General features: G+C 54.3%; 1 protein-coding gene across 1 annotated transcript; it reads right to left on the reverse strand.

Moving 5' to 3' along the window:
• Positions 1–20622: 20622 nt before the first annotated feature.
• P2RY1 (purinergic receptor P2Y1) lies at positions 20623–24164 on the reverse strand. The gene is made up of 2 exons (XM_088061310.1): positions 24144–24164; positions 20623–23348 (listed from the first exon to the last, which is right to left on the reverse strand). Exon 2 carries the CDS (start codon positions 23278–23280, stop codon positions 22189–22191), a length of 1092 nt encoding a protein of 363 aa, XP_087917436.1. The 5' UTR covers positions 23281–23348; positions 24144–24164; the 3' UTR covers positions 20623–22188.
• Positions 24165–24584: the final 420 nt, after the last annotated feature.

Here is a 24584-nt window from a genome sequence, read left to right on the forward strand (position 1 = left end):
AGGGTGTCCCAGCCCCTGCCTGTGCTCTCATTAAACTCCAAATAGCCAAGTGCTGCAGCTGGGGCTGGGTGGTTCAGGGGCTGCTCATGGGCCCCGATCCCTGTGGGTTCCGTGGGTTCTGTGGGTTCTGTGGGACAGACACCCTGGCCAGAGCGCTGGGGTTGGTCACTGTGTGTGCTCCTGGTGCCCTTCCCAGCTCAGGCTCTCCCTGCTGGCTCTCCTGGCTAAACAAGCAGAGCCTTTCCAGGGGTGCAGGGACAAAGAGCTGCCCTGCTCCTGCTCCTGCTCCTGCTCCTGCTCCTGCTCCTGCTCCTGCTCCAGCAGCATTTGGGGGATTTGGTATTTAACAGAACCACTCTGCTGGATTTTACCCATCCACAGCCTGGGTCTGAGACCTTGGAGGGACAGCACTCACCTGGCCACAGCCTTGGATGGGGCAAAATTCCTCACCCATGCTCTGACCTCTGCTGCTGGCCCAGCACAGCACAGCTTGGGCTGCAAGAGGCTGTGGAGGGAGCTGAACACTGGAGAATTAAACTGTGTTTCTCTTCAATTAGTTATTTCTTGTACCTGCCTGCGAGTGATCTTTGGGGTGCAAAGGAAGGAGACAGCAAGGAGTGAAGCATCACTATTTCTCCTGGTGCAGGAATAACTGAGTTTAAGGAAGTCACATATATTTATTTGTATATAATAAGATAAACCATGGTATTGTATATATACATACACAAATTTTGAATATATATTTAAACACATAAATATAGATTATATGTTTTTATATGTAATACATGATATACATACTTCTCTCTTTAATAGAATAGAACTATTCCATATTAAAAATAAATCTAGAATTCTGTATTCTCTACAGTTCTTGCTGTTCTGCCTTGGGAATTACAGGCACCATTCCCCCCCACTTTATTTCCCAGGGATTCTGTGACCTGAGCCCACCACCCACAGTTCAGCCCACAGCCAGGCTGGCTGCCTCCTCCCACAAATCCTCTTTTTCTTTCTTTCTTGGGTTTTCTGTTCCTGATAAAATTGTTATTCCAGTTTCCAGCTCTTCCTAAATGATTTGCAGAAGGCAGTGACAGGTTGCAATTTTAAATCCACTTAGCTGGGTTTTTTGTGAATAATCCTGTTTGACAGGCTTTCCTGCCCTCCCTCCCTGTCATTAGGCACGGCTGCAGCTCTGGCTGCGCCAGGAGCAGGGGAATGGGTTTGCTTGGGGACACAAATGAGAGAGGGGGAGATTTTCAGCGACTGCAGCCGAAACAGAAACAACAGAACTGCTGTCTGGAACCCAGCTGGAAAGCAGCTTGATTGGTTAGATCCCATGAATATCTATTAATTAATGCTTGAGCTGACATTTCAGTATCGTATTTGAATAACTTGCTCTGAGAAAAGATGTAATTTTATTCATATATTTTTTAACAATGGTCTATTAGATAAGATGAATCTCTTTTTTGTTAGCGCTTATGTTAATACTTTCCAATAGCTGGGATGGGGCAGCCACAGCTTCTCTGGGCAACCTGTGTCAGGGCCTCACTCCCTCCCAGGGAAGAATTTCTCCCCTGTCCATCTTTGCTAGCTCAGGAGGACAGCCCAAGGCATGGTCAGGAGCTGCTGCCCTCCTGCTGCAGATGGGCCAGAGCCAGCCAGGGCCATGGGGAGATGGGTGTGGGGCACAGCTCTGTGGCCAGGCCCTCAGAGCAGCCAGGCCCTCAGAGTGCAGGGAGCAGCCAGGCCATCAGTCCCTCAGAGACCATCAGTCCCTTGGAGTCCATCAGTCCCTCAGAGACCATCAGTCCCTCAGAGTCCATCAGTCCCTCAGAGACCATCAGTCCCTCAGAGACCATCAGTCCCTCAGAGACCATCAGTCCCTCAGAGTCCATCAGTCCCTCAGAGACCATCAGTCCCTCAGAGTCCATCAGTCCCTCAGAGACCATCAGTCCCTCAGAGACCATCGGGCCCTCAGAGTCCATCAGTCCCTCAGAGACCATCAGTCCCTCAGAGACCATCAGTCCCTCAGAGTCCATCAGTCCCTCAGAGACCATCAGTCCCTCAGAGTCCATCAGTCCCTCCGAGTCCATCAGTCCCTCAGAGACCATCAGTCCCTCAGAGTCCATCGGGCCCTCAGAGTCCATCGGGCCCTCAGAGTCCATCAGTCCCTCAGAGTCCATCGGGCCCTCAGAGTCCATCGGGCCCTCAGAGACCATCAGTCCCTCAGAGTCCATCGGGCCCTCAGAGACCATCAGGCCAGGCCCCCCGAGCAGCCATCCCCTGCTTGCCCAGGCAGAGTGCTGAGCCCCACGGGGCCCTCGCTGCCAGCAGAGCTCTGGGCAGGTGGCAGCTCTGCTGAACGCTCCCTGGGGAGTGGAGTTAGCAAGGATAACCCAGGGATTGCCATCTGATACCATCATGGGAGGAAGCTGTTTCAATAAAACCTGGTTTTCCGCTGGGAATTTGTGCATTATTCCATCTGCAGTGTTGACTCACAATGAAGTTGGGCTCTCAAGGCAGAGCCGCGTCCGGCAGTGTACAAGGGTTATTCCTTCCTCAGACCTGGCCTGTTCCTCTGCCTTTGCCTCAGGCAGGTGTGTGCTCCTCAGACACACACACAGCCCTGCGGTGCCCAGAGCTGCTGCCAGAGCTGGGCTGAGGACACTGGAGCTGGGGTACCGGGGCCAAGGCCCTTGCTCTGCTCACAGACACCAGAACTGCTCCTGGACCTGTCACCGGGCTGAGGACACGGGAGCACAGCACTGGGGCCAGGCCCTTGCTCTGCTCACACAGACACCAGAGCTGCTGCTGGGACAAGCCCTGGGCCCTTCTCTCTCCCTGCCTCGGGCTGTGGCCAGGGCAGGGCTGCCTGTGGGATGGCCCTGCCTGGGCTGCTGGGTGCAGGGCCGGGACCCCGGCTGGGCACAGGCACCGAAGGCAGCAGCAGCAGCAGCCCTTGGAGCCAGGGATCTCCCCCAGCCCCAAACCATGTGCCAGGCAGGACAGCATGAAGTGGGACAGCTGTTCTTTGGGCTGTGCTTTTCTTCTTGAAGTTTGTTTCCTAGATCAGCCCCTGCCCTTCCAGAGGTGCTGCCAGGACTGTGAGATTTTATTGCATATGGCCTCCATTGTGCCACTGCCCTTTCCAAGCCAAATAAGTGCAGTCTTTCCACCTAAATGCTTTTGACTGGAGTTTTGAACAGGCTGGAGTGAATGTGATGAACACTGTAATAACAGCTGTTAGCTTTAGCCTGCCTGAACCACACACTGCACACATTTACATTGTTGTGTCCCTTCGTGTTGAAGCAGTCTGGGAAAATTAATTTATTTTGCTTCTTATTGATTAGTATAAAAGGTTTTTGCTTACCCTGTGCTCTGCAAGAGATATAAAGCCAATTATTTTGAAAAACTAATGGGAATTTTCAAATTGTAATGGACACGTTTATTGCCATCCTATTTAAGAACAATTTGCCTCACACCAAATTGTTCAAGCAATCGGCGGGCACGACACATTCACTTGGAGATGTTTATTATTCTGGAGGGGAGAGAGGGAAATAAAAAAATAACCTCTTGTTGCCTGTTAATTGCTCATTTCCTGCTTGAGACAGCAGATGCCATTTGGCTGCTATAGGAGAGATAAATGGGCGGGCCAGGTTCTGCCTGCATGAGGAGCCAGAGCTTTGTTCATTTGCACAGAACCCAACGGAAAAAAAAATCATTAGGAAAGGAAGCCAGAGGTAGCATTACTTTCTTAAGTAAGGAATAAATGCAGATTTTTTCCCGCCAAATGCACAAAGGTTCCAGAGCCACCTATTGTGGCACTAAATGATTCAATTTCCCTGTGCTGCTGCTGAGCACAAAAAGCTGTGTTAGATCCAGCGATACCATGGAATCCTGAGCTGGAAGGGACCCAAAAGGACCATCAGGTCCAGCTCCTGGTTGTCTGTGGGATGGAGCCTCAGTGTGAAGGTGGCTGGTGTGGTGCTCTCTGGCAGGGCAGCACAAACAGCCTACGTGCAGCCTCTGAACATTTATAGCACAGCAATGCCATGAGTGTATTTTTGTTTGTGTTATAAAATCTCTGCCTTTAATTTGAGTCTGGAATGGGTTTTAGATTCAGTTATATTTAAAAATGAAAAGAACAAGACCCCACAAGCAAGCTGCTGCTCCTCACTCAGAACTGGTAGTCAGGGAATCGAAAATGAGGGTTTGGTTTTCAACAACATTCAACACCCTGAGCTAAAGAGCTTAACCTGCTGTATTTAACAGATAGATCATTACAGTAATTAGATTACAGCTTACACTGGTAAGGAGCATGTGAGGCTTCAGGTTGGCCTGACCTGGCAGACGGGTGTGAGTTAGGAGCCAGTGACAGCAGCTGGGGCTCCAGAGTGGGACAGCCAAGATAACCCAGCATGGAACAGTGTCCTGAAAACGAGAAGGAGCCTCCTGGCCTTCTGTGTTTGTGAGACCAGAGGGGTTTTCCCTGCAGGAGCTGCTGCAGGCGGGCAGGGATGCACTGGAGAAGTGCTGCGGTTTGTGGTATGGAGAAGGTCAGACTGGAAACCTTCAGTGATTTCTTCTGGGTTTGGATTCCTTGAGTGTAAACTCACAATCCACAGCAAGCAGAAGTGCAGAGCAGGGTACCTGGGGCAGCACAGCAAAGGTAATAAGCGCAGCCATCGTTGGAAGGTGCAGGGCTCAGCGTCTCGTGCTCTTTAGTGCAGAGATAAGGCACTGAACAGCCCCACCCTGGTGGGCAGGGCTCATCAGCCTCGCTCCATCTTGTGCAAGATGGGATGAATCACATCCTGGGCCAGGAGGGGAGAAAGCACGTTTGAACCAGCAACAAATCCTCGAGTACCTTGAGTATCTGTGGCAGAAGACATTGAAATCCAAGGAATATCCGAATCCCACACTGGTTTGTAAGGGGCCTTAAAGCCCATCCCATCCCAGCCTCTGCCATGGGCAGGAACACCTCCCGCTGTCCCAGGTAGCTCCAAGCCCTGTCTGGCATGACCTTGGACATTGCCAGAAGCACTAGAGGCACTGGAAGGGGCTCTGAGCTCTCCCTGGAGCCTTCTTTTCTCCTGATACCTCCCACAGCCGGTGGGGGGCTCGGGCAGCACAGGAGGTGGTGGCAGGGACAGAGTCACTCTCTGACCGGACCCGCTGCTCTGTCCCCAGCCCCACTGTCCCTGTCCCGCCGCGCGGGGGGCCCCCAGGAGCACCCCCGTGTTCCGTTCCTGCCCCTTCCCATCCCGCCGTTCCCATCCTTCCCGTTCCCATCCCGCCGTTCCCATCCTTCCCGTTCCCATCCTCCCCGTTCCCACCCTCCCGCTCCGCTCCGCTTTCTCCGGCCGGGAAGGAGCTGCGGACGCCGCGGGCGCCACCTGCTGCTGCCGGGGCCGGCGGGAGCGGGGCAGGGACGGTGCCACAGGCGCCCTTTGGGGGCAAATCCTCGGCCAAGGGACTCCCACTTCCCTCGGGACACCTCCACGCGTCCCTCCGGGAATCTGTCCCACGGGGCGGGAGCAGCCGGGTCTCTTCAAAACGAAACCTGGAACTCCAAAATTTGTGAGTTCTTTCCCAATCCCACAAACCGATGGCATTTAATTCCTTTGCGATGGAATTAAATTTAGTGGCATTTAATTCCTTCAGGCTGAGAATTTCCCCGTAAGTGGCAGGAAGGCGGCCAGGGAAGAGCGGCTTTTGTGTCCCTTGCTTCCCTCGGATGCTGCCATGAGCCGCGTCCCTGCAGGAGTCACTGACCCCGCTGGGCCGGGCGTGACACCAGGGACACTCTGCTCCTCTCCGGCCATGGATCCACAGCCGCGGGCCCTGTCCGGAGACACCCCACGAGTCTGTCCCCATGGGCCGCACCTCACCCTGGCTCCACGGAGAGGGGTGGGAAGGAGGGGGATTAGATGGGATATTGGATGGGATGGAGCGCAGGGACACACAGGGCACAGCGCTGAACCAGCAGCCCGGCAATGCATCGCGTCCTGCGGACACGGACACCTCTTTGGAGCTGTCCTGCTCCATCCCCCCGTGCCCCTGGGCACAGCCCTGGCTCTCGCATGTCTGTCCAGGGTGTGACGAGCAGCAGTCTGGCTCTTGGGTGATTTTTCTCCCCCCACACCACGTTTGCAGCCCTCGGAGCCCGGCCGCTGCTGCCTCGCCGTGGCTCCTCGCCAAACGTTACTCACCACACGCTACAAGGTATTTATATTTAGCCAGTGCAGAGACAATATCACCAACTTAAAAATAGGTATAAACGAGGCTGCAGCTCTCATGAAGGCTCTGGGGTGCACAGGAGGGGCCGTGGCTGTGCTCAGCCGGCGGGCAGGGCAGTGCTGCTGTGGTACCACCATGGACCAGTGCCAGAGCCAAGGCCAAAGCCACCTCTGCCCTCGCACACCTGGGCTGGCACCGAGCCCTGCCGGGTGCTGAGGCTGGGGATGTGCAGGGCAGCCCGTTGGGAAGGGAACCCCATCTTCCCACTTGCTGCTTTCGGGAGGTGCCCGGCTCTCGGAGCCCCCCGAGCACCCCGCGGGAGCCGGCGCTGCGCAGTCACCATGGAGATACCGGCAGCTCTGGGTCCATCCTTCGGGGGAGTGCAGAGGAACGGAAAGGCTGCTTTGCAGCAAAATTATTAGCTATAATTTTTATTTCTATTTAAAATATTATTTTCATTCATCCCCTTCTTGCTCTTTGTAGATCCTGGTGGATATCCCTCCCAGCGCGGGCTCTCCCCTGCCCCACACAGACCCAGCGTGTCGGCCACTGAGGCGGGGCTGGCTCCCCTGCAGCTGGGGACATCGGCAGCTGTGCCAGGGACTCAGAGCTGAGCTCGGCACAGCTGTGCCCCCGGGCCCTGAGGCAGCTCTGTGTCCCTGCCTTTGCAGGCTCCACCGGGGCTGCTCAGGAGGGGCAGCAGCCAGAGCCAGCCAGAGAGAGCTCCCTCACAGGCTTTGCACGTGGTTATGCTTCCCATAAAGGGGGTGAATCTCTAAAAATTACCTCTGTTTGGAAAGTTTTGTCAGGGACTTTCACACCCCTCCCTGAGCCACCCCATTCCAAGGTGTTTCGGTGAGGGAGCTCATCCTGGGATTCAGCCAGGTCTCCAGTGCCGTGGTGCCTACCCATGGGATACTTGGCTTTTCTACTTTGTAGAAAAAGAACACACTACTCTGTGTTGTGCTAAACACGGGGAAAATCTGAGTCAGAATGAGACCAGCTCCATGGAATAGGGACGGGTGTCATTCTCTGTCCACACTTGAAAGGAGATAATGCTGCCTTGAACTGCCTGACACAGTTCCTGTGCTGCTCCTGACATCCTGAGGGGAATGAGAGTGCAAGTGGCACTTATAAAATAACCTGTTGTTCCCACAGCTCCCTCACTGCAAAAGACAGATCAGCTTTGGAAGGCACAGGCCATCAAAAACAACAAGCCCAGCGGTTGCCAAGCATCTGTGAGTGGTGGGCAGAGGCAGCAGGCACTCGCAGTACCTGAGGCACTGCAAGCCAAGGGATGCATCACCATTCCCACAGGGAGTAAAACCCCTCCACACTAAACAATGCTTTGTCGTGTATTTGTAAATTGATTTGTGATACATTATTTAGGAGCTCACATCATAAGACCATCATTCTTTTAGAGGGATTAGGAAATTGTTAAGATCAGGAGGAGCAATACATCATCTTTCCAAAAATAAAACACCTCATGATTTTAATGTGACTTCTTGTTACTGACACACGTGAACAGCCCGTGATAGCAGAACCCCTCCCTTACCCTGCCGAGGCTCTCGGAGAACGTGACATTTACCCTGCTCCATCCCAGTGGATTTCCTTTCACATGGGATGGATGTTTGCTGAGTGTGCTGCTAGAGCTCTAATTTGCACTTCCCAAACATCACGACTCTTTTCTCAGCCCCATTCCACCCACCTCGTTTGGGGGTGCTCATCCTGCCATGCAGGTTCTGTGCTTTTCCCTGTGCCGCTTCCCGCTGTCTCGGGCACACGTTGGTGTCCCTGCCCTTTTTGTCACACCATGTTATTCCCCACACCCCCGAGGGTTTCTTCCCTCTGCTGCCACGGGAGCTGGTGCCCACAGCCCCTGCCAGCCCCCAGCTCACAGCCCTTCTGCTCTGGGCTGGGTCAGGCTGAGTGTGAGGAGAGCAGAGGTGAGGAGCAGCGGTGCTTGGGAAGGGCTGGGAGCTGCCAGCACCATGCCCAGCCCATCCCACACACACTGCTCGTGGCGTGTGACATCCAGCACCGAGGTTTGATCCCAACCCAGGAGTTTTCCTGGCAGAGCTGCTGCTTCTCATGAAGTCCAGCTGGAGAGCGGCAAAATCCAGAAGGTTTCTAAGCAGGAGAGACTCAAACCCTTCAGCTGTGCTAAGTGGGACTTGCCTAAAACAGCAGTGGGTTTGTGTCTGTGAAGGTGACACAGAAATACTTTGACATCTCCTTGCTTCAGCTCCTTAACAGCGCTGACATATCTTCCCTGAGTTTTTATAAATAACAAGTGTAGAACACACAGTGGTTGTAGGGAACTGGCTCTAGCAGCAAATCTCCCCTAATGGTTTCAGTTCCTGTGGGAAGAGGGATTCTTATCCTCAATGCATTTGTCAAAGAAGCTTTGCTAAGATATAAAATTAAGCTACTTTATTTTTTTTCTTATTTTTAAATGGTACTAATCAGCTTAACACCATGAAAGACACCATGGAGAAGTTGCTTTGTAATTTTAGAAAACCTTGGAATCCTGACCTCACTGTGGAATTACCCCAGGGTGCCGTCTCCAAAGCTGTGGGAGGGGAAGGGGATGTAGAGGGACACATCGTCCTCCCCAGTCTCTGCTGGACATTCCCTGGGTGGGGGTCCCCATGGATCCAATGCACCTGGGATGGACGTGGGGACCCCAGGGTAGCATCCAGCGTCCTGGGGTGTCCCCCCAGAACAGGAGGTTCCATTGGAGCTGGGCTCCCTGCTCACAGCCAAGGAACTTTCACTGCTGCGTTTGGGGCTTCTCCAGAGCAGGTTTTATGGTAAAGGCACATCAGTGCAAAAGGGATGTGTCCTGGTCCTGTCTGGTTCTGATATATACAGATAATCTGTTTCATTTAAAGAAAGTTTACCCATAATTATTCCTTCCCGAAGTCTGGACATGAGCTTCTGTGTGCTTCCAGCTCCCTGCCCTGGATCTCGGCACGGATCCTGTCCTTGGCTGCAGCATCGCTCTGGGAGCAGCCTGTGCACTGCAGCAGCTCCTTGGTGGCCGGCAGGGGGAAAAAACCACCCCAATGTTTAAATAAACCTGCAGATTAATGTGGATATTGCAATGGAGCAGCACCCGCCCTCCTCCCGCACTGCTCCAGCCCTTCCATCTGCATTCCCGGCTCCTGGAGTATTTCTAACCCCTGGATGTGTGCATCCCCAGGAAAGCAGGAGGTCAGTGGCAGCCCCTCGCTGGCACACTGCTGGGGGCAGCAGGGCTGGGGACTGACCTGGAGAGACCCTGCCAGAGTCAGTGCAGCTCCCACAGACCCTGCTAGACCCCGCAGCCCACTCGGGAACAGCTCTCTCCCAAAGTGAGAAATCACATTTCCAGAAGAAGGGATCCTGCTGCAAGTGTCTGGGGAGCATGAGGTGCAGGAGCTCGCTCCGAGTTGGATTTCAAGCCGCAGGCAGTGAATGCCCCGGCAGAGCTGAGATGCAGCAGCTCAGAGACATGTGGAAGGGAAGGGAGAAAAAAAACAAGTGAGAATAAACCCAGCAAGATTCCTCCTTCCTTAGGAGGTTATAAATGCAGTCTTTGGAGGCCCAGGGATGCTGATTAACTTGCACAGGCAGACAAAGACCCTGACATCAATTAAATACTGCTGATGAGGTGAGGTCAATAGTAATTATAACCTGCTCATATCTTCACACACTAGAGACATGTTTAATCTTTTTATTGAAAAGCTTTTTACTGAAATTAAGTAGTATGATAATTTCCTGCAGTGTCCTGTTTCTAATTAAGTAGGTGGAAAGACAGGTGGATTGCATTTCATCAGCAATACCTTTAGGACTTGTTTGCTGTTTTGGCTGTTCATTTTTTTAAAAAAAGGTCTTTCAAGTGTCTTTGAAAAGGGACCTCACACACCAGTATTTATTTATACCCCCTTTCCACCATGAGCCTCAGAGTCAATGACCATGGCCGTAGGACAGCCGTGCTTTTGTGTTTTCCAGGGCAATCCCTGCTGTGTTTGTGGCTGTGCTCCCTGAGGAGCAGGAACGCCAGGAGGTTCGGGAGGAATGGCACATGTTGGAGCTGCAGAGGGAGCTCTGGCTTCCACCTGCACACGGTCTCTGCCCCTGGGTGTCTCCCACAGGGCAATTCTCAGCCCCGCGCAGCTCTTGTCCCCAGGGCAAGCCCAGGAAGGAAAATCCTGTTTTTTCCTGGCTGGGGCCGTGCTGCGTGCCCGGGGGACCGGCAGCACCGGGTGCCACCGCGGGCAGAGACGGGCACGGCTGTGCCAGCTCTGCCACCGCTGCTGGGGCTCCGAGCGAGCCACAGCGCCGGAGGCGTTCACAGCTACCTGTGAAACCTCACAGCCCTTAGCCCAGGCGGCTCGGAGAGAGAGCAGCTCCTAAATATAGTCCTGGAGCAGCGACAGCAGCAGGGCTTGGGAAGAGGTTTGGAAGGGAGGCTGGGAACTGGGAGTGCTGGAGAGGGGGCGGCCGCCAGTTCACACTTGGCTGCCGGAGCTGAAAGTGCATCCAGGAAAGGCAGCGCAGCTCCTCCCTCGCTGCCGGCTGGGACCGCTCGCAGCCCCCTCTCCTTCCTCTGAGCCCCTCTCCTTCCTCTGAGCCCCTCTCCTTCCTCTGAGCCCCTCTCCTTCCTCTGAGCCCCTCTCCTTCCCCTCATCCCCTCTCCTTCCCCTCATCCCCTCTCCTTCCCCTCATCCCCTCTCCTTCCCCTCATCCCCTCTCCTTCCCCTCATCCCCTCTCCTTCCCCTCATCCCCTCTCCTGCCCTGCAGCCCCTCTCCTGCCCCCTCTCCTGCCCCTCAGTCCCTCTCCTGCCCCTCAGCCCCTCTCTCTCCCGGGCTGCCTGGGGGCTGCTGGCACCAGGAGCCCTGGTGGGGAAGGGCGAGGGCCGGTGCCAGACGGGAGAGGGCAGGGACGGCTCCCACCCGTGCCCGGGGTGCTCCGGCAGCTCCCCTCCTCGGCTCCTCTCTGCTCCTTGTCCCGAGGCTGGCTTTGTCCAAAGCCTCTGCTGCCTCCAGCAGCGGCAGCAGGCACCGGGGGCATCGCTGCTCCTACTGCGGGCACAGGAGAATCGGGGGCTGTGCCGGTGCCCCAGCTTTGGGACCACATCAGGTCTCACGGCATCATCCCGGGGCTGCTGCTCATGAGGGGAGTCCCTGCTCCCACGGGATGAACCTGCTCTGTCCACCACCAGCCCCTGTCTCTGAGCTGGAGCTGGCATCCCCTCGGCATCCCTGGCACCCACGCCTCGGGGTAATGGGGTTCTTGGATCGCGTTTGCTTCATGGTCAATTGGCAGCAAGGCAAATGTATTAGATTTGTCTGGGAAAGTTTTATCCCACTTAAGTAGCTTTCACAGAGAGCTGATGGAGTCAGTGCTTCTGACTCGGTGCTTTGCTGCTCCACAATTCCCACGTGGTTTGGGGTATCTCCACCATTCCCTGCCACCCTTCTGTCCTGATGGCACCATCCCCTGAGCCCGGGGGATGAAGCAGATCCTAAAGGCAACAAGGCTCAGATACAGCAGTGACCAGAGGGGTTGAGACACTTGTGGTGGTTTGGCGACCCTTAAGAGAGGCAGGGAGTGCCCAGCCAGGCCCAGGGCATCCTGCAGAGCCAAGTGGCAGCGCCAGAGCCTCATGAGCTCAGAGGTGTCACTGCCACCTGCCCAAAAAAGCACCTTGTTCAACTGGATACAACATGTGAGCAGCTCTACGGTTTGGAGTTGATGAAAATGAGCACCACACTTTAATCCCTCTCAAAGCAGAGACCTTGGAAACCACTGGAGCCTGACACACCTCTCCAGGGGTTATGTAAAGTAACTGTTCACAGCACGAGCTGACAAATATCATGTACAGTATCTAATAATTAGATGGCACTGAAATATGACTCATTTTCAGTGACTTCGTGTGGATGTTTATACCCTTCCAATGATACTGAAGGAGAGCAGAAGCCTCTGGAGGAGCCCCAGCCTGGCGTGTCCCTGTTCCCATGGGTGGTTCTGGGGCACACAGCCGTGCTCAGCCCCAGGGAATGCAGAGCAGGGGCTGCAGCCAGCCTCACGCCTGTGGTGCAAGAAGAGGGGAGCTGTGGCTGCTGCTGGAAGCATCCTGGCTCCAAAATCCATCTGGGAAGCTCCATGGCCCAGCAAGGCTCCTCCGGCTCTGCTCCTGCCCTGTGACCCGTGTAGCTGCAGATGTTGGGTTGGGGGAGCTCCAGGCTTTGTGCTCCAGCTTTGGCTGCAGGGGCAGGACCAGGCTGCCGAGGCACACAGCTCACACCTTGAGATCTGAGAGCGTTTCACAGCATGCACATTGCTCCTGAGGTTTGCTGTGCACATCCTGTCATGAGTTAACTGCAGTTTGTCTTAGTCTGAGAGGCAAATTCTTCTGTTTGCTGTTTTAAACAATTCAGCCAAAGAGGCGAAGCAAAGCCCTGAATGCAACCCCTCAACTCTTGGAGTCGGATGCTGACAAGGACAATGGTTCAGACTGGCTCTGGCTCCTCTTTCCTTCTGGAGGTTTCCCAGCAGTGTGAACTTTCCAATGCTTCTGGATCTGCTCCTGAGTCTTCCTGGCACGGGCTCTCCACAGCAAGGGACAGCAGCCCCATTTGTGCGCTGCCAGGGCATTTTGTTTTCTGCCTTCACATCTTTTACAGGAAAGAATCAGGAATTTGTGTAAATTACAAGTGTATCTTAGAGTTTTAGGGACATGTGCACATGCACACAGTTACACACACACATATCCATCTGTGTGTAGCCGATGGTGTATTTTTAGATGTGGTGTAAATTGATCCTGTTCATGAGCTCTGGTCAGCGTGAACTGATCAAGAAAAGGAACCACTGAAATTTGTGTTTCTATACATTCAATAGAGGGGATTGATGTCTGAGGGTTTACTTTGGGATCCTCTCCTGGAGGGTGAAAGCAGGTGAAAAGCCAGGGCACCTGTGGTGCCACCCTGTGTCACCACCAGCTCCCAGCGGTTTAGGAGACATTCCTGGCTGACCTGCACCCAGAGTTGCTGCAGGGCTTGGCTCTATTTTGGGTGCAGGTAACTATACTTAGGGCTGAGTCATCCCTTCCAGTATCAGTTACAGGAGAGCTGAAATGAGCAGAGCTGGTGGCCAAAGCCGGTGGCGAGGGACGGGGGCCGCCGAGCCGGAGCCTCTCTGGTGGCTGGGCACAGCAGCAGCCCTGCCCCTGCTCCCTCCTGAGCCCAGCGTGGGCCAGGGGCTGAACTGCAGCTGCCAGCCGAGGGGTGGGTGCTGCCACTGCCCAGCTCCATCCCTGCTGTGGGCAGGGCACCCAGCAGTCCCCACGGGGGCTGTAAAGGCAACATCCCTCTGTGGAGCCATTCCTTGATGCCACCATGGCCTGGCATGCTGCAGAGAGCTGCCAAATTCAGCCAAAAATTCAGGTCTGCTTCCTTACGTACATGCACTAAGGGCAACTTATGCAGTCATTTACTGGGGAATGGGGCTCCCTGGGACTCACTGGCATTTAACCTCTCTTGGTTTTAGCAGCCTGTTGGTGACCCCAGAGCCAAGGCAGCTTTCAGAGCTCAGTAAGGATCGTGCCCGAGGGCTGTGGCAGTGCTGGATCCCGCTGGTGTGGCACCAGCCCTGCCAGCACACAGCACCAAGAAATGTTTTCCTTTGCAGATTTATCCCCATGCAGAAAGGGAAGGGTAGAAAACATTTTCATTGAATCACAGCCAAAGAGACAAGTCAGCTCCTCCATCTGCTCCCCACGAGGGTTTGCCTGTTGATTTGCCTCTGTGGCTCTCTCTGGACCTGCTCACTCTACGTTCCACAAGACACCTGTGGGTCAGGTTTCTTCTGGTTTTTCACTGTTCTCAGCTGTCTCAATCAAGTGACACTTTGCCCAGAGCCTGAAGGAGAGGATACAACTCAGAAACAAAGGAATATCTTGGTGTAAAGCTGTTCTGATGGTACCGAGAGCTGGCTTGAAAACCCAGAATTTTATTCTGAGTCGAGTCCCTCAAGTAATACCTGAATATTGGCATAATTTGTTTTTAAAAGTGTTTAGCTTTATTTTTAGTGTGTCAGTGTCAAGGTGAATGACAGATTTTCAATCTTCCCTTGGCTCCTCCTGCTCCGTGCTCAAAGCTCCCCTCTATCACCCTCGGAGGGGCCAGGAGCCTCTCCATGGGAGAGGAGGAGGAGGAGGAGGATACTGCAGGACCTGGGGCCAGGAGGTGATGCAGTGGGGGTGGTGGGATAGGGGTGAGCAGGGGTGATGGGATGGGGGCTGATCGAGGTGATGAGACTGGGGAGGGCAGGGGGAGGAAGCAATCCTCTCCCAGCTCTCTCCCTTCCCCACAGGACTTTGTTTTAAAACAAGTAGTCTTTTAAAAATCTAGGGCAAGTCAGCCTTCTGCCAAAATTAGTCTTTGTGCAAGAGCATGAGAAGGAATTTTAATGGGTAGCTGGTATGTGGGGATGAGGGGAATGACTGCTTTTACTATCTAAATGCTGTTTAAATAAGGCTGTAACATCAAACAGCTTTGCCACGCTCGCAGCTCTGTTTTACAGGAAGCATCACTGCCACCGCTCACAAATACACAAGAATGTTAAACAACAACTTTTTATTTGTGCCAAACGTGTCCTGACACATTGCTGAGGAGGAGGAGGAGAGCTGCAGTGCCAAGGGAGCTCAGGCAGCACCAGGACCTGCTTCCCTCTGGCCTGGCTGCTGTCCCTGCACTGGAACCCCTCCCAAGCCCTGCAAGGCCATTTTTCCTGTTGGATTGGCCCAGTTGCAGTGGGGGGGGAGCAGGGAGAGGTGAAAGCCATCCTGCTGCACCCATCTGGGTCCTGGGGCCCTGTACAGAGCCCACGGTAGGGATGGGGATAGTGACAGGCCAGTAATACCAAACAAATAAATAATTTGTCCTCTACAGTGCAGAGCTTTATTATCTTCAAGGTATGACTAACTACTCTGGTGTTTTTACTGAGGATATTAAAACTCAATAGTCTGCTAAGAATTTAACTTCTGTGGAGTCTTAAAAGTACTTTTTAATTCCAAAATTAGCAATAACAGAATATTTGGTACAAAACCTGTTTTATAATCCCCAAGAGCTTCTCCCAGCTGGGTCCCAGAGAGACCAAGCGGGCAAATCCTCACCCGTTGTTCCCAGGGCTGTGCCCTAAGCCTCTGGCATGGGCATTTGGGATACTTGGCTGTGTGCAGGAGCATCCCTTCCCCTCCTCTGCCAGTCCCTTGGGTCTGTTTGGGAGATAGCAAGGCTGGGTTCCTGTGCACAGCTCCTCCAGAGCTCTGCCCAGCCCCAGCACCTGACACCACCCCAGCCCACTGAGCCAGCCCTGGCTCCACGGCTGGCTCATTTCTCAGTCTCTGTCTTGGAGAAAAATCCGTTCCCCACAAAAAGCCACTACTGCCAGTGGAAGGAAGTGCGTTTGTGACCAAGCAGCCTGGCTTCCACAGGGAAATCTCTGTCAGTACATGCCTGAATGCCAGCACAGCATGGGGCACAGCCCTGCCACCCACCAGGAACCAACCTGGCCTTGAGCACATCACAGCCTCCTGAGAAACCTGGGCCAGGGTTATACCACCCTCATCATAAGAGTTAGGACCTGGCTTTGGTTAGGGACCGAGGCAGAGTGAGGCTCTCACCCTGCTGGGAAGGTCCCTGGGAGCAGCAGGGCTGGATGGATGTCAGTCTGTCCCAGGTCTGTGCCCAGCTCAGGGAGGAGGGTGCGGGGCAGCTCCTGCTGCTGCTGTGTGGAAGAGCCAGAAACTGAAGGGAGAAGCCATCTATGAATTATTAACATAAACAGCTCTGCTGTTCCGTGGCTGTAGGGGAATGCCAGGAAGGGTAAATGGTGTTTCCAGCTCTTTAAAGAGCAGATTTTCTGACACAAGGAGGCTCCCATGGGCAGGCAGCAGGCACTCAGGGTCCTGGGAATGGGTTTGCTGCTGGGAGTCTCTGCCCAGTTCTGGCTTGGGATCCCCCGCTGCAGGGGCAGCAGGACACAGCACCCGTGGGTCACTGGCACAGGGACAGCGCTGTTCACAGGGAGTGTGGTGTGAGCTGTGTGCTGGGGGATAAAACACACCCAGCACTGCACAGAGCACGGTGTGAGCTGTGTCCCAAGGGATAAAACACACCCAGCACTGCACAGAGCACGGTGTGAGCTGTGTCTCAGGGGATAAAACACACCCAGCACTGCACAGAGCACGGTGTGAGCTGTGTGCTGGGGGATAAAACACACCCAGCACTGCACAGAGCACGGTGTGAGCTGTGTGCTGGGGGATAAAACACACCCAGCACTGCACAGAGCACGGTGTGAGCTGTGTCTCAGGGGATAAAACACACCCAGCACTGCACAGAGCACGGTGTGAGCTGTGTCTCAGGGGATAAAACACACCCAGCACCACAGGGAGCACAGTGTCAGCTGTGTCCCAAGGGATAAAACACACCCAGCCCTGCACTGTTCCCTCGCTGGTGCTGGCACAGCCGCAGGCGGCTCCAGGGAGCGAGGGCAGCACTTGGCACGTTGAGCTGTTCGGGAAGAGTCCCTCAACATCCTGCAATAAACCGAGACCCAGCAGCTGTTGCCAGAGGGAAAAAGACAGTTTCTGTAGGACAGATCAAGCTTTGATCTGTACAGGGAGAGGGGCTGGGAGCAGCTTCATCTCTGGCTGAACACTGGGAATGGGAGAGGGCTTGGAGTGGGTGGGAATGGGGCAGCAAGTCAGGCTGCTGCCTCTGGAACTCCACAGGTGTGACCCCTGTTGGTGCCACCTGTGGAAACGCTGATCCCAGATGTCACAGAATCATGGAATGGCTTGGGTTGGAACAGACCTCAAATCCCACCCAGTGCCACCCCTGCCATGGCAGGGACACCTCCCACTGTCCCAGGCTGCTCCAGCCCCAATGTCCAACCTGGCCTTGGGCACTGCCAGGGATCCAGGGGAGCCACAGCTGCTCCGGGAACCCTGTGCCAGGCACTGCCCACCCTGCCAGGGAACAACTTCTAATATCTGATCTCTATCTACCTTCCCTCAGCCTAAAGCCATTCCCCCTTGTTCTGTCACCACATCTCGACATGTCTCCTTTGTCTTTGAAGGCTAAGCATCACTCATTTATTCACCTATTTTGATTCTCATTTGGTTTGCCTGCTTCCTCTCAAGGTTTTAAATTGCATATATTTTGCAAGCCTTTTATTACCTATTTTTAAAGACATATCACAGCCGGAAGAATCTCCTGGAAACATGAATTAACAACACAAAAGGCAGAAGGAGTGTTTCATAATGACTGAGGTGGCTCCAACACGAGTTGCTCGGTGCAGTGGTGCAGTGCCAGCAGTGCTGGGGCCACACTTTTGCTGCCACTAAAAATAGTTGCAACTTCAAACCCAAATATATTTTTGTTACATTAATTACTCTTTAATTAAAGCAGCTACATAACCTAAGTGCAAATCAAAGGTAGCACCGTCCCTGCAGATGTTGCAGTCAGATTTCAGCAGCATTTACAAAAAAATTGAGCTTAACAATATTAAAATCACAGCACACCAGAAAAATAAGCATTTTCACATACATCCTTGGAACACACAATAATTCACAGCCACATATCCTTGGTATGTGTCTTCAGTCCCGTGCCTCCAGGGTGTTTGCAATTGCTGTGCCCATGCAGTCTGGCTCCAGACACCCCAGGAGTGCCTGGAGCCCACGTCCTTCCTCACCCAAAAGAGGAGAGCAGGCTCAGGGAAGCTCCCCGTGACCCCTCCTGGGCTCACACAGCCCAGTGCTGAGCTTTGGCCTCTGGGGGTGCAGAGGCAGCACCGGCACAGGGGCTGGCAGCCACCAGAGCAGCCCTGCAGCTTCCCCAGCCCCTTCCACGCAGGGCAGGGCTGGGCACGGGCTCAGCAGCCCACCCAGGACACCTCACTGCCCAAAGCAGGGCCAGCTGCTGCTCCTTCCCCACCCTGCCCAGGAGCTCAGTTATCTGGTGCTGTATGAAGAGGGTTAAAACGAAACAGTCCACGGTGCTGTGTTCTGTAAATGTACAAACTGACAGCAGTTCACCTGTGGGTTTCACACTGACTTCACCTTGTGTTAAAGGTATGTAAGAGTTACTGGGCATAAATGGGAAAAAACATTAACCCATAAGCTGCAGGAAGCATTCTCATGAATGAGAATTGGTGCTGGTGTGGATCTGGAAAACATTAAGCTCTAAATAACTGTTTATTTCAAACTTCGTGCTGTCTTAAGAGAATGATTTGTAATTAGAAGATTCCCAAACATACCCAGGGGGAAAATAGGTTACAAGCATGACCACAAAATCAGAACAGGTTTAGTCTCATTTGCTAGTCAAAGACTGCACAGCATGAGGGAAGGTGGAACTTCTAGATGGTCAGAGTATTGAGATAATGAGCTGAATCTTGTGCCTAGTAATCATAACCCATCGTTGTCACTGATTATTAATTACCAGCCTAAAGGCTGGAGCTGCAGTTGCATTCTCTTTGCATTTTGGATGGATTAGAAACTCCAGGTGAGTGGTCAGGGAAAGGCCTCTCCAACTACACCCACCTCTGAGGTTTCTGGATAACCACAGGGAGCACCCTGGGCCCCTGCTGCTGGTGCCTTCCACAAAGCCATCACAGAAGGGATCAGTTTGGTGACAGCTCCAGCGGAGCCCTTGGCTCCAGCCCTCACTGACCATTCTCCCAGGTGAGTCCCAGTGTGTGCTTCTGGCACGTCCCAGGGAAAAAGGAGGTGTGGGAGCAGACAGGAATTTGGTGATTTTGCACCAGCTCCAGAGACCCCATGGCAAACACAGCGAGGCTGGAAAGGCGAGCAGCAGCTCTGCAGGAGGGTGTGAGGCTCAGCCCCGGTCCCAGCGGGGCTCGGCGTGTGCAGCTGGCAGTAACAGGGCATGGAGAGAGCAGGAGCCTGTGCAGGGCACAGCAGCTGCCAGCCCCACAACCAGCTGCGAGTGAAAGGTGCTCAAGGACCTGCCCAGCGTGTGCCCAGGCTCCTGATCCGTGTGCCCAGGCTCCTGATCCGTGTGCCCAGGCTCCTGATCCGTGTGCCCAGGCTCCTGATCTGTGTGCCCAGGCTCCTGATCCGTGTGCCCAGGCTCCTGATCCGTGTGCCCAGGCTCCTGATCCGTGTGCCCAGGCTCCTGATCCGTGTGCCCAGGCTCCTGATCTGTGTGCCCAGGCTCCTGATCCGTGTGCTCAGGCTCTCAACCCATGTGCCCAGGCTCCTGATCTGTGTGCCCAGGCTCCTGATCCGTGTGCCCAGGCTCCTGATCTGTGTGCCCAGGCTCCTGATCCGTGTGCTCAGGCTCTCAACCCATGTGCCCAGGCTCCTGATCTGTGTGCCCAGGCCCTCAATCCGTGTGCCCAGGCTCCTGATCCGTGTGCCCAGGCCCTCAATCCGTGTGCCCAGGCTCCCAATCCGTGTGCCCAGGCTCCTGAGCCGTGCCTGGGAAGCTGCAAGCATGGCTGCCAGGTAGTGCCAGGGACCATGTGGGGTATCCAAGCAGGCCCTGCTGCACGCTCCCTTTGGCCAGCCCAGTGCCCAGTGCCAGTGCCCAGTGCTCAATGCCCCATGCCCAGTGCGCCATTCCCTGTGCCCCATGCCCAGTGCGCCATTCCCTGTGCCCCATGCCCAGTGCCCAGTGCCAGTTCCCAGTTCCCAGTGCCCCATGCAAGCTCAGCCCCACAGGTGCACAGGTCTCAGGGCCCCCCACAGGTGCCAGTCTCGCCAGCCAGGCTCTCCCTGCCCCGCTGGACACGGCTCTGTCCTGCCCCTCGGGCTCGGAGCACACCGGGAAGGGCCGGACGCTGAAGGCACGGCTGCAGAGCCCGGCCTGGCCGGCGGCTCCGCGTCCTGCTGGGGCTGCTCGGCACCTGTCTCCAACCTGGATTAGTGGAACTTTTCATTTCCTAACTGAAAGCCAGAAATCGACCACAAAATGCTTGGAAACGAACAGGATTTTCAAACAGAGAAGCAGATTCAAAGAATATCCCATTTTTATGCTCCCTCTGCGTGTAATTCATCTGCCATTCCAAACAAGACGTGCCTCAGCTGAATGAAGCCTCAAATAATCACATAACAGGAGAAGTCATTTATTGTGAATCAGGCTCTTTCTGTGGTATATAAATAGTCTGTGCTGTTCCACAGGCTTTGTCAGTCAGAATTAATTAGCAATTGACCCTTGCTTGAGATTTCTTCACTACCTCTACATTTTTCATAGGGCTAAATGAGCTCTCCACATTGCTTTAAGAGGTTCTTCCTAAGCTGGAGCTTCATTTACCTCTAGGCTATAAATCAGTAGTTTAATTTATCACTAGGTTACATATCAGCAGTGAATAGTCAGGGTGGAATTGAGTTTATTATAAAGATGTTCTGTTAGAAGACACAGTATTACAGTGATTGAAACATGCTCTTCAATTTTCCATTAATGCCCAATTCTGAGTATGACCACAGAGAACCACACTTTACAAACTTTACATTTAGCATTCTAATAAATAAGTTCAATAAATAGGGACTCTGCAGAGGAAGCCGTACATGTCAACAGAAGCTGCTTAACAATGTTGTCAAAAAATAACTAGAGCTACTCTCATTTGTAACCAACCACTGGAAATCGGTAAGTAAAATATGAGTATTTTACTCTTATGATGCAGACCAGAGGAACAAAGATCTGTTAAAAATCACCCTTAGGATTACATCGAACTTAATTTTGTACACTAAATTCATAATTCAGAGCATGCTTTTATACCGCTTTTAGCACAAAATATTTCCAAACACATTTATTAAAAATATGAGAAACGAGTGAGACTGCCCATGTAGAATTTCATCTGTGCCTGATCACTAGCTCTTGTGTTACACAATGTTGCAGTTTGGCTAATTTTGGAAGAACTATTCCCCATTTGGAGAAGATCTATAGTAAAGGGCCGGATTTAGCCTGTAGTATATTGCAACATCTTGTCAATACAGTAATTTATCTGTCAAAGTACAAAAAAAATTAATTCCCCCCAATCACTGTTCTATATATATATATAATATATCATATATATATAATCCATTTATATGATCCATTTTAGTAGTGACTGCTGTTGGGACACGGCTCCCGTGCTATCTGCAGAGCCTGCAGGAGCAGAAGCGCTCAGCTAGCAGAGGCAGGAGCACGCGTTCCCTGCCGGCCCAGCCGCTCCCAGCGCGCCCAGCTCGGTTCCAGCGCGGTGCCAGCGGCGCCCGGGGACACCCGCGGTGCCCAGGGCCCGGCACCGCGGAGCCTCGGCCGCCGAGGGGCTCGCCGTGAACAGCCCGTCCCAAAGCACAACCATGCACACACCAGTACAGCCTACCTGGACTAGAACACCGGCACTGAAAGAGGACTGAACCATAAATGCCACCAAACTATCAAGTAATTATCAGCACTATAGATGAAAAAAATAATAAAACTGAAAATGATAACTGCATCGTGACTTTGATTTAAATCCTTGAGTACAACAGCGAGTGAGCAGAAAGCCTGGTCTGTGACTGAGCCTCAGAAGACAAGATACTGCTCTTATTTTTATTTCCTATTTTTAAAGACAGGCTGACTGAGAACATTTTCAAACGTGGGAGACTAAGTCATTAAACCAGATGCACTTGGATCGCTCTCCTCCTTTAGGGGATTTACTTCATTTTACTTTATCTGACACAAGTCAGAAATAAATGAAACTACTGAAGGAAAGCTGAATTTTGACACATTATTTTCCATTAAAATTCTTCCACTGACTTCGTTAAGCTTTTTCTAAGACCAGAAAATGAGGCTTTATCTAAAAAAGAATTTGAGACTGGTAGATTTTCCTCACACACTTGTAAGCCCTACAGTCTCCTACTGCCTCAAAGCAGAGGATATTTTCAAACCGTTCCCAAATCTTCTGCATTTGTTCACAAACTGGTATCTCCGTTCTGTTTATACTCTGTTAAAATATTGAGAGTCATTTCCTCACTTTTGGACTGCACATTGTGCTCGCTCCTTCTGGATGATTTCCTGGTGGCCCTGGAAAGCCGCCTTCGGAAGGTGTCACCTGCCAGGAAGTAAAGGATGGGGTCAACGCAGCTGTTGAGGCTGGCCAGGCCCCTCGTCACTTGGTAAGTGGCATAAACCTTATCGTTGAAGGCACACATGTCTGGGGTTTGAAAATCCACCCTGGCCCTTAGATTTAAGGTCTTCATCACGTGGAAAGGAAGGTAAGACACTGCAAAGACCGTCAACACAATAATGACCAGGTAAATGGATTTTCTCCTGAGAGGAGAATTGTCCAAATCTTTGTAAATCAAAGCTTTCACGATGAGCCCATAGCAACCAAGAATCACTATGAAGGGGATGCAGAACATCAGCACTGTGGTGCACATGCTATAAATGAAGTAACTTCTCAGGTAATCATCAGCCGTTGTGTCGTAGCACGTTGTGGTTTTATTTTTCCTTATCCCTGTTCCCGAGTAGAAGAGTATTGGAGAAATCACGCCCACCACGAGGACCCAGACCAGGCTGCTGATGTACACCGCGTTCTTCTTCTTCAGCCTCCCCAGCGACTTCAAGGGGTGCACCACTCCCGTGTACCTGTGCACGCTTATGCAGGTTAGAAACAGGATACTGCCGTACAGGTTCACGTGGAAGATGAACCTCTGCAGCTTGCACATGATATCTCCGAAGATCCAGTCCGTTTTGTTGAAGTAGTAAAAGATGAGGGCGGGCAGAGTCAAGACATACAAGAAATCGGCTAGTGCCAAGTTGAACATGTAAACTGAGATGCCGCTCCAAGGCCTCATGTGGAAGACAAACATCCAGATAGCCACGCTGTTGCCCAAAAACCCGGTGATGAAGACCAGAATGTAGACGGTGGGCAGATAGTAGAACTGGAAGCCGGTTTTGGTCAGGGAGCACTTGGTGGTGACGTTTCCCGCAGACCAGCCGCTGCTGGATAACAGGTTGGGTTCAGTTCCGTTCAGAGCAGCAGAGAGAAGGACTTCGGTCATGATCCTTTCCCCAGAGTCACATAGGTCTGAGGCGAAGCGACGAAGTCTCTACAGGCACTGTAACACATCTGAAAAAATAAGAGAGCAAAGGAAACCTAGCTGGAAGGTGAGCCCTGCCCTTCTTTTCCCCGGCGGTTTCCAAGCGGCGGTACCGGGCCCCGCTCCGCTCTCCGCCCCGCTCCCGAGGAGCCGCGCACGCCGTGCCACCGCGGGGACGGGGACGGGGACGGGGACGGGAACAGGGACAGGGACAGGGCGGCGGCAGGATCGGGGCCGAACGGGGGCAGGGAGCGGCCAATCCACCCGCGCCCCTCGGCGATCGCAGCCACCCCGCGCCCCCGCGGCTGCCGCCCCGTCCCGCCGCCCGCCCGGCTCCCTCCGCCCGCCGAGCCACCTCCGGCCCCGCCGCACCCCAGCCCGGCTGCCGGGGCCGCCCCACCTGCCTCCTCCTCCTCCTCCTCCTCCTCCTCCTCCTCCTCCTCCTCGTCTCAGCCCTCGCTCGCCGCTCCGCGCCGCCGGCAGCGCCCGCCCGCGGGGGGCGGCGTCCCGGCCGCGGCCGGTCCCGCGCCCATGGCCGGGCAGGGCCGGGCCCGCGGCCCCGGAACCCCCGGCGGGCTCGGAGCGCGGCCCCTCGGCGGGCACGGAGCGCCGGCCCCGCCGGACTGAGCCGGGCGGGACGAGGCGCGGCTCGGCCCCGCTGCGCCGCCCCCCCCACCGCCCCCGCACGGGCGGTGCTGCCGCGGGCACGGCGTGGAACCGGCACTGCCCCCGCCCCGGTACCGCAGCACCGAGCCCGGACCGGACCGTCACACTGCCCCCGCCCCGGTACCGCCGCACCGAGCCCGGACCGGGCCGGACCGCACCGTCACACCGAGCCCGGACCGGGCCGGACCGCACCGTCACACCGAGCCCGGACCGGGCCGGACCGCACCGTCACACCGAGCCCGGACCGGGCCGGACCGCACCGTCACACCGAGCCCGGACCGGGCCGGACCGCACCGTCACACCGAGCACCGCGCCGGGGCGAGGCGGAGGGCGCGGAGCCCGGGCACGGACAGCAGTGTCTGGCGGTGTCACCGCCCAGCCCCGGCAGCCGCACAGGGAGCGCTGGCCGCAGGCAGGGTCACCTCACGGAGGTGGGGCAGCGTCACTGCAGCTCCCGCAGAGATGGGGCAGGGATGGGGCATCCCTCAGAGGGATGGGACAGGGTGGTGCTGCCCCAGGGCTGAGACCTCTCTGTCCCACGTCTTTGCCAAGGGTGCTGCTCCCGAGCTGCTGCCAGAGGTGGAACAGCCCTTCCCCGA

Source organism: Pseudopodoces humilis, chromosome 11 (genome assembly GCF_049639895.1).
Source record: "Pseudopodoces humilis isolate 2021_Gansu_Grassland_sample_001 chromosome 11, ASM4963989v1, whole genome shotgun sequence".
Taxonomy (NCBI): domain Eukaryota; kingdom Metazoa; phylum Chordata; class Aves; order Passeriformes; family Paridae; genus Pseudopodoces; species Pseudopodoces humilis.

Bases quoted from the DNA above. Each gene is read 5' to 3' on its own strand.
- P2RY1 (XM_088061310.1), bottom strand. From the start codon at position 23,280: ATGACCGAAGTCCTTCTCTCTGCTGCTCTGAACGGAACTGAACCCAAC.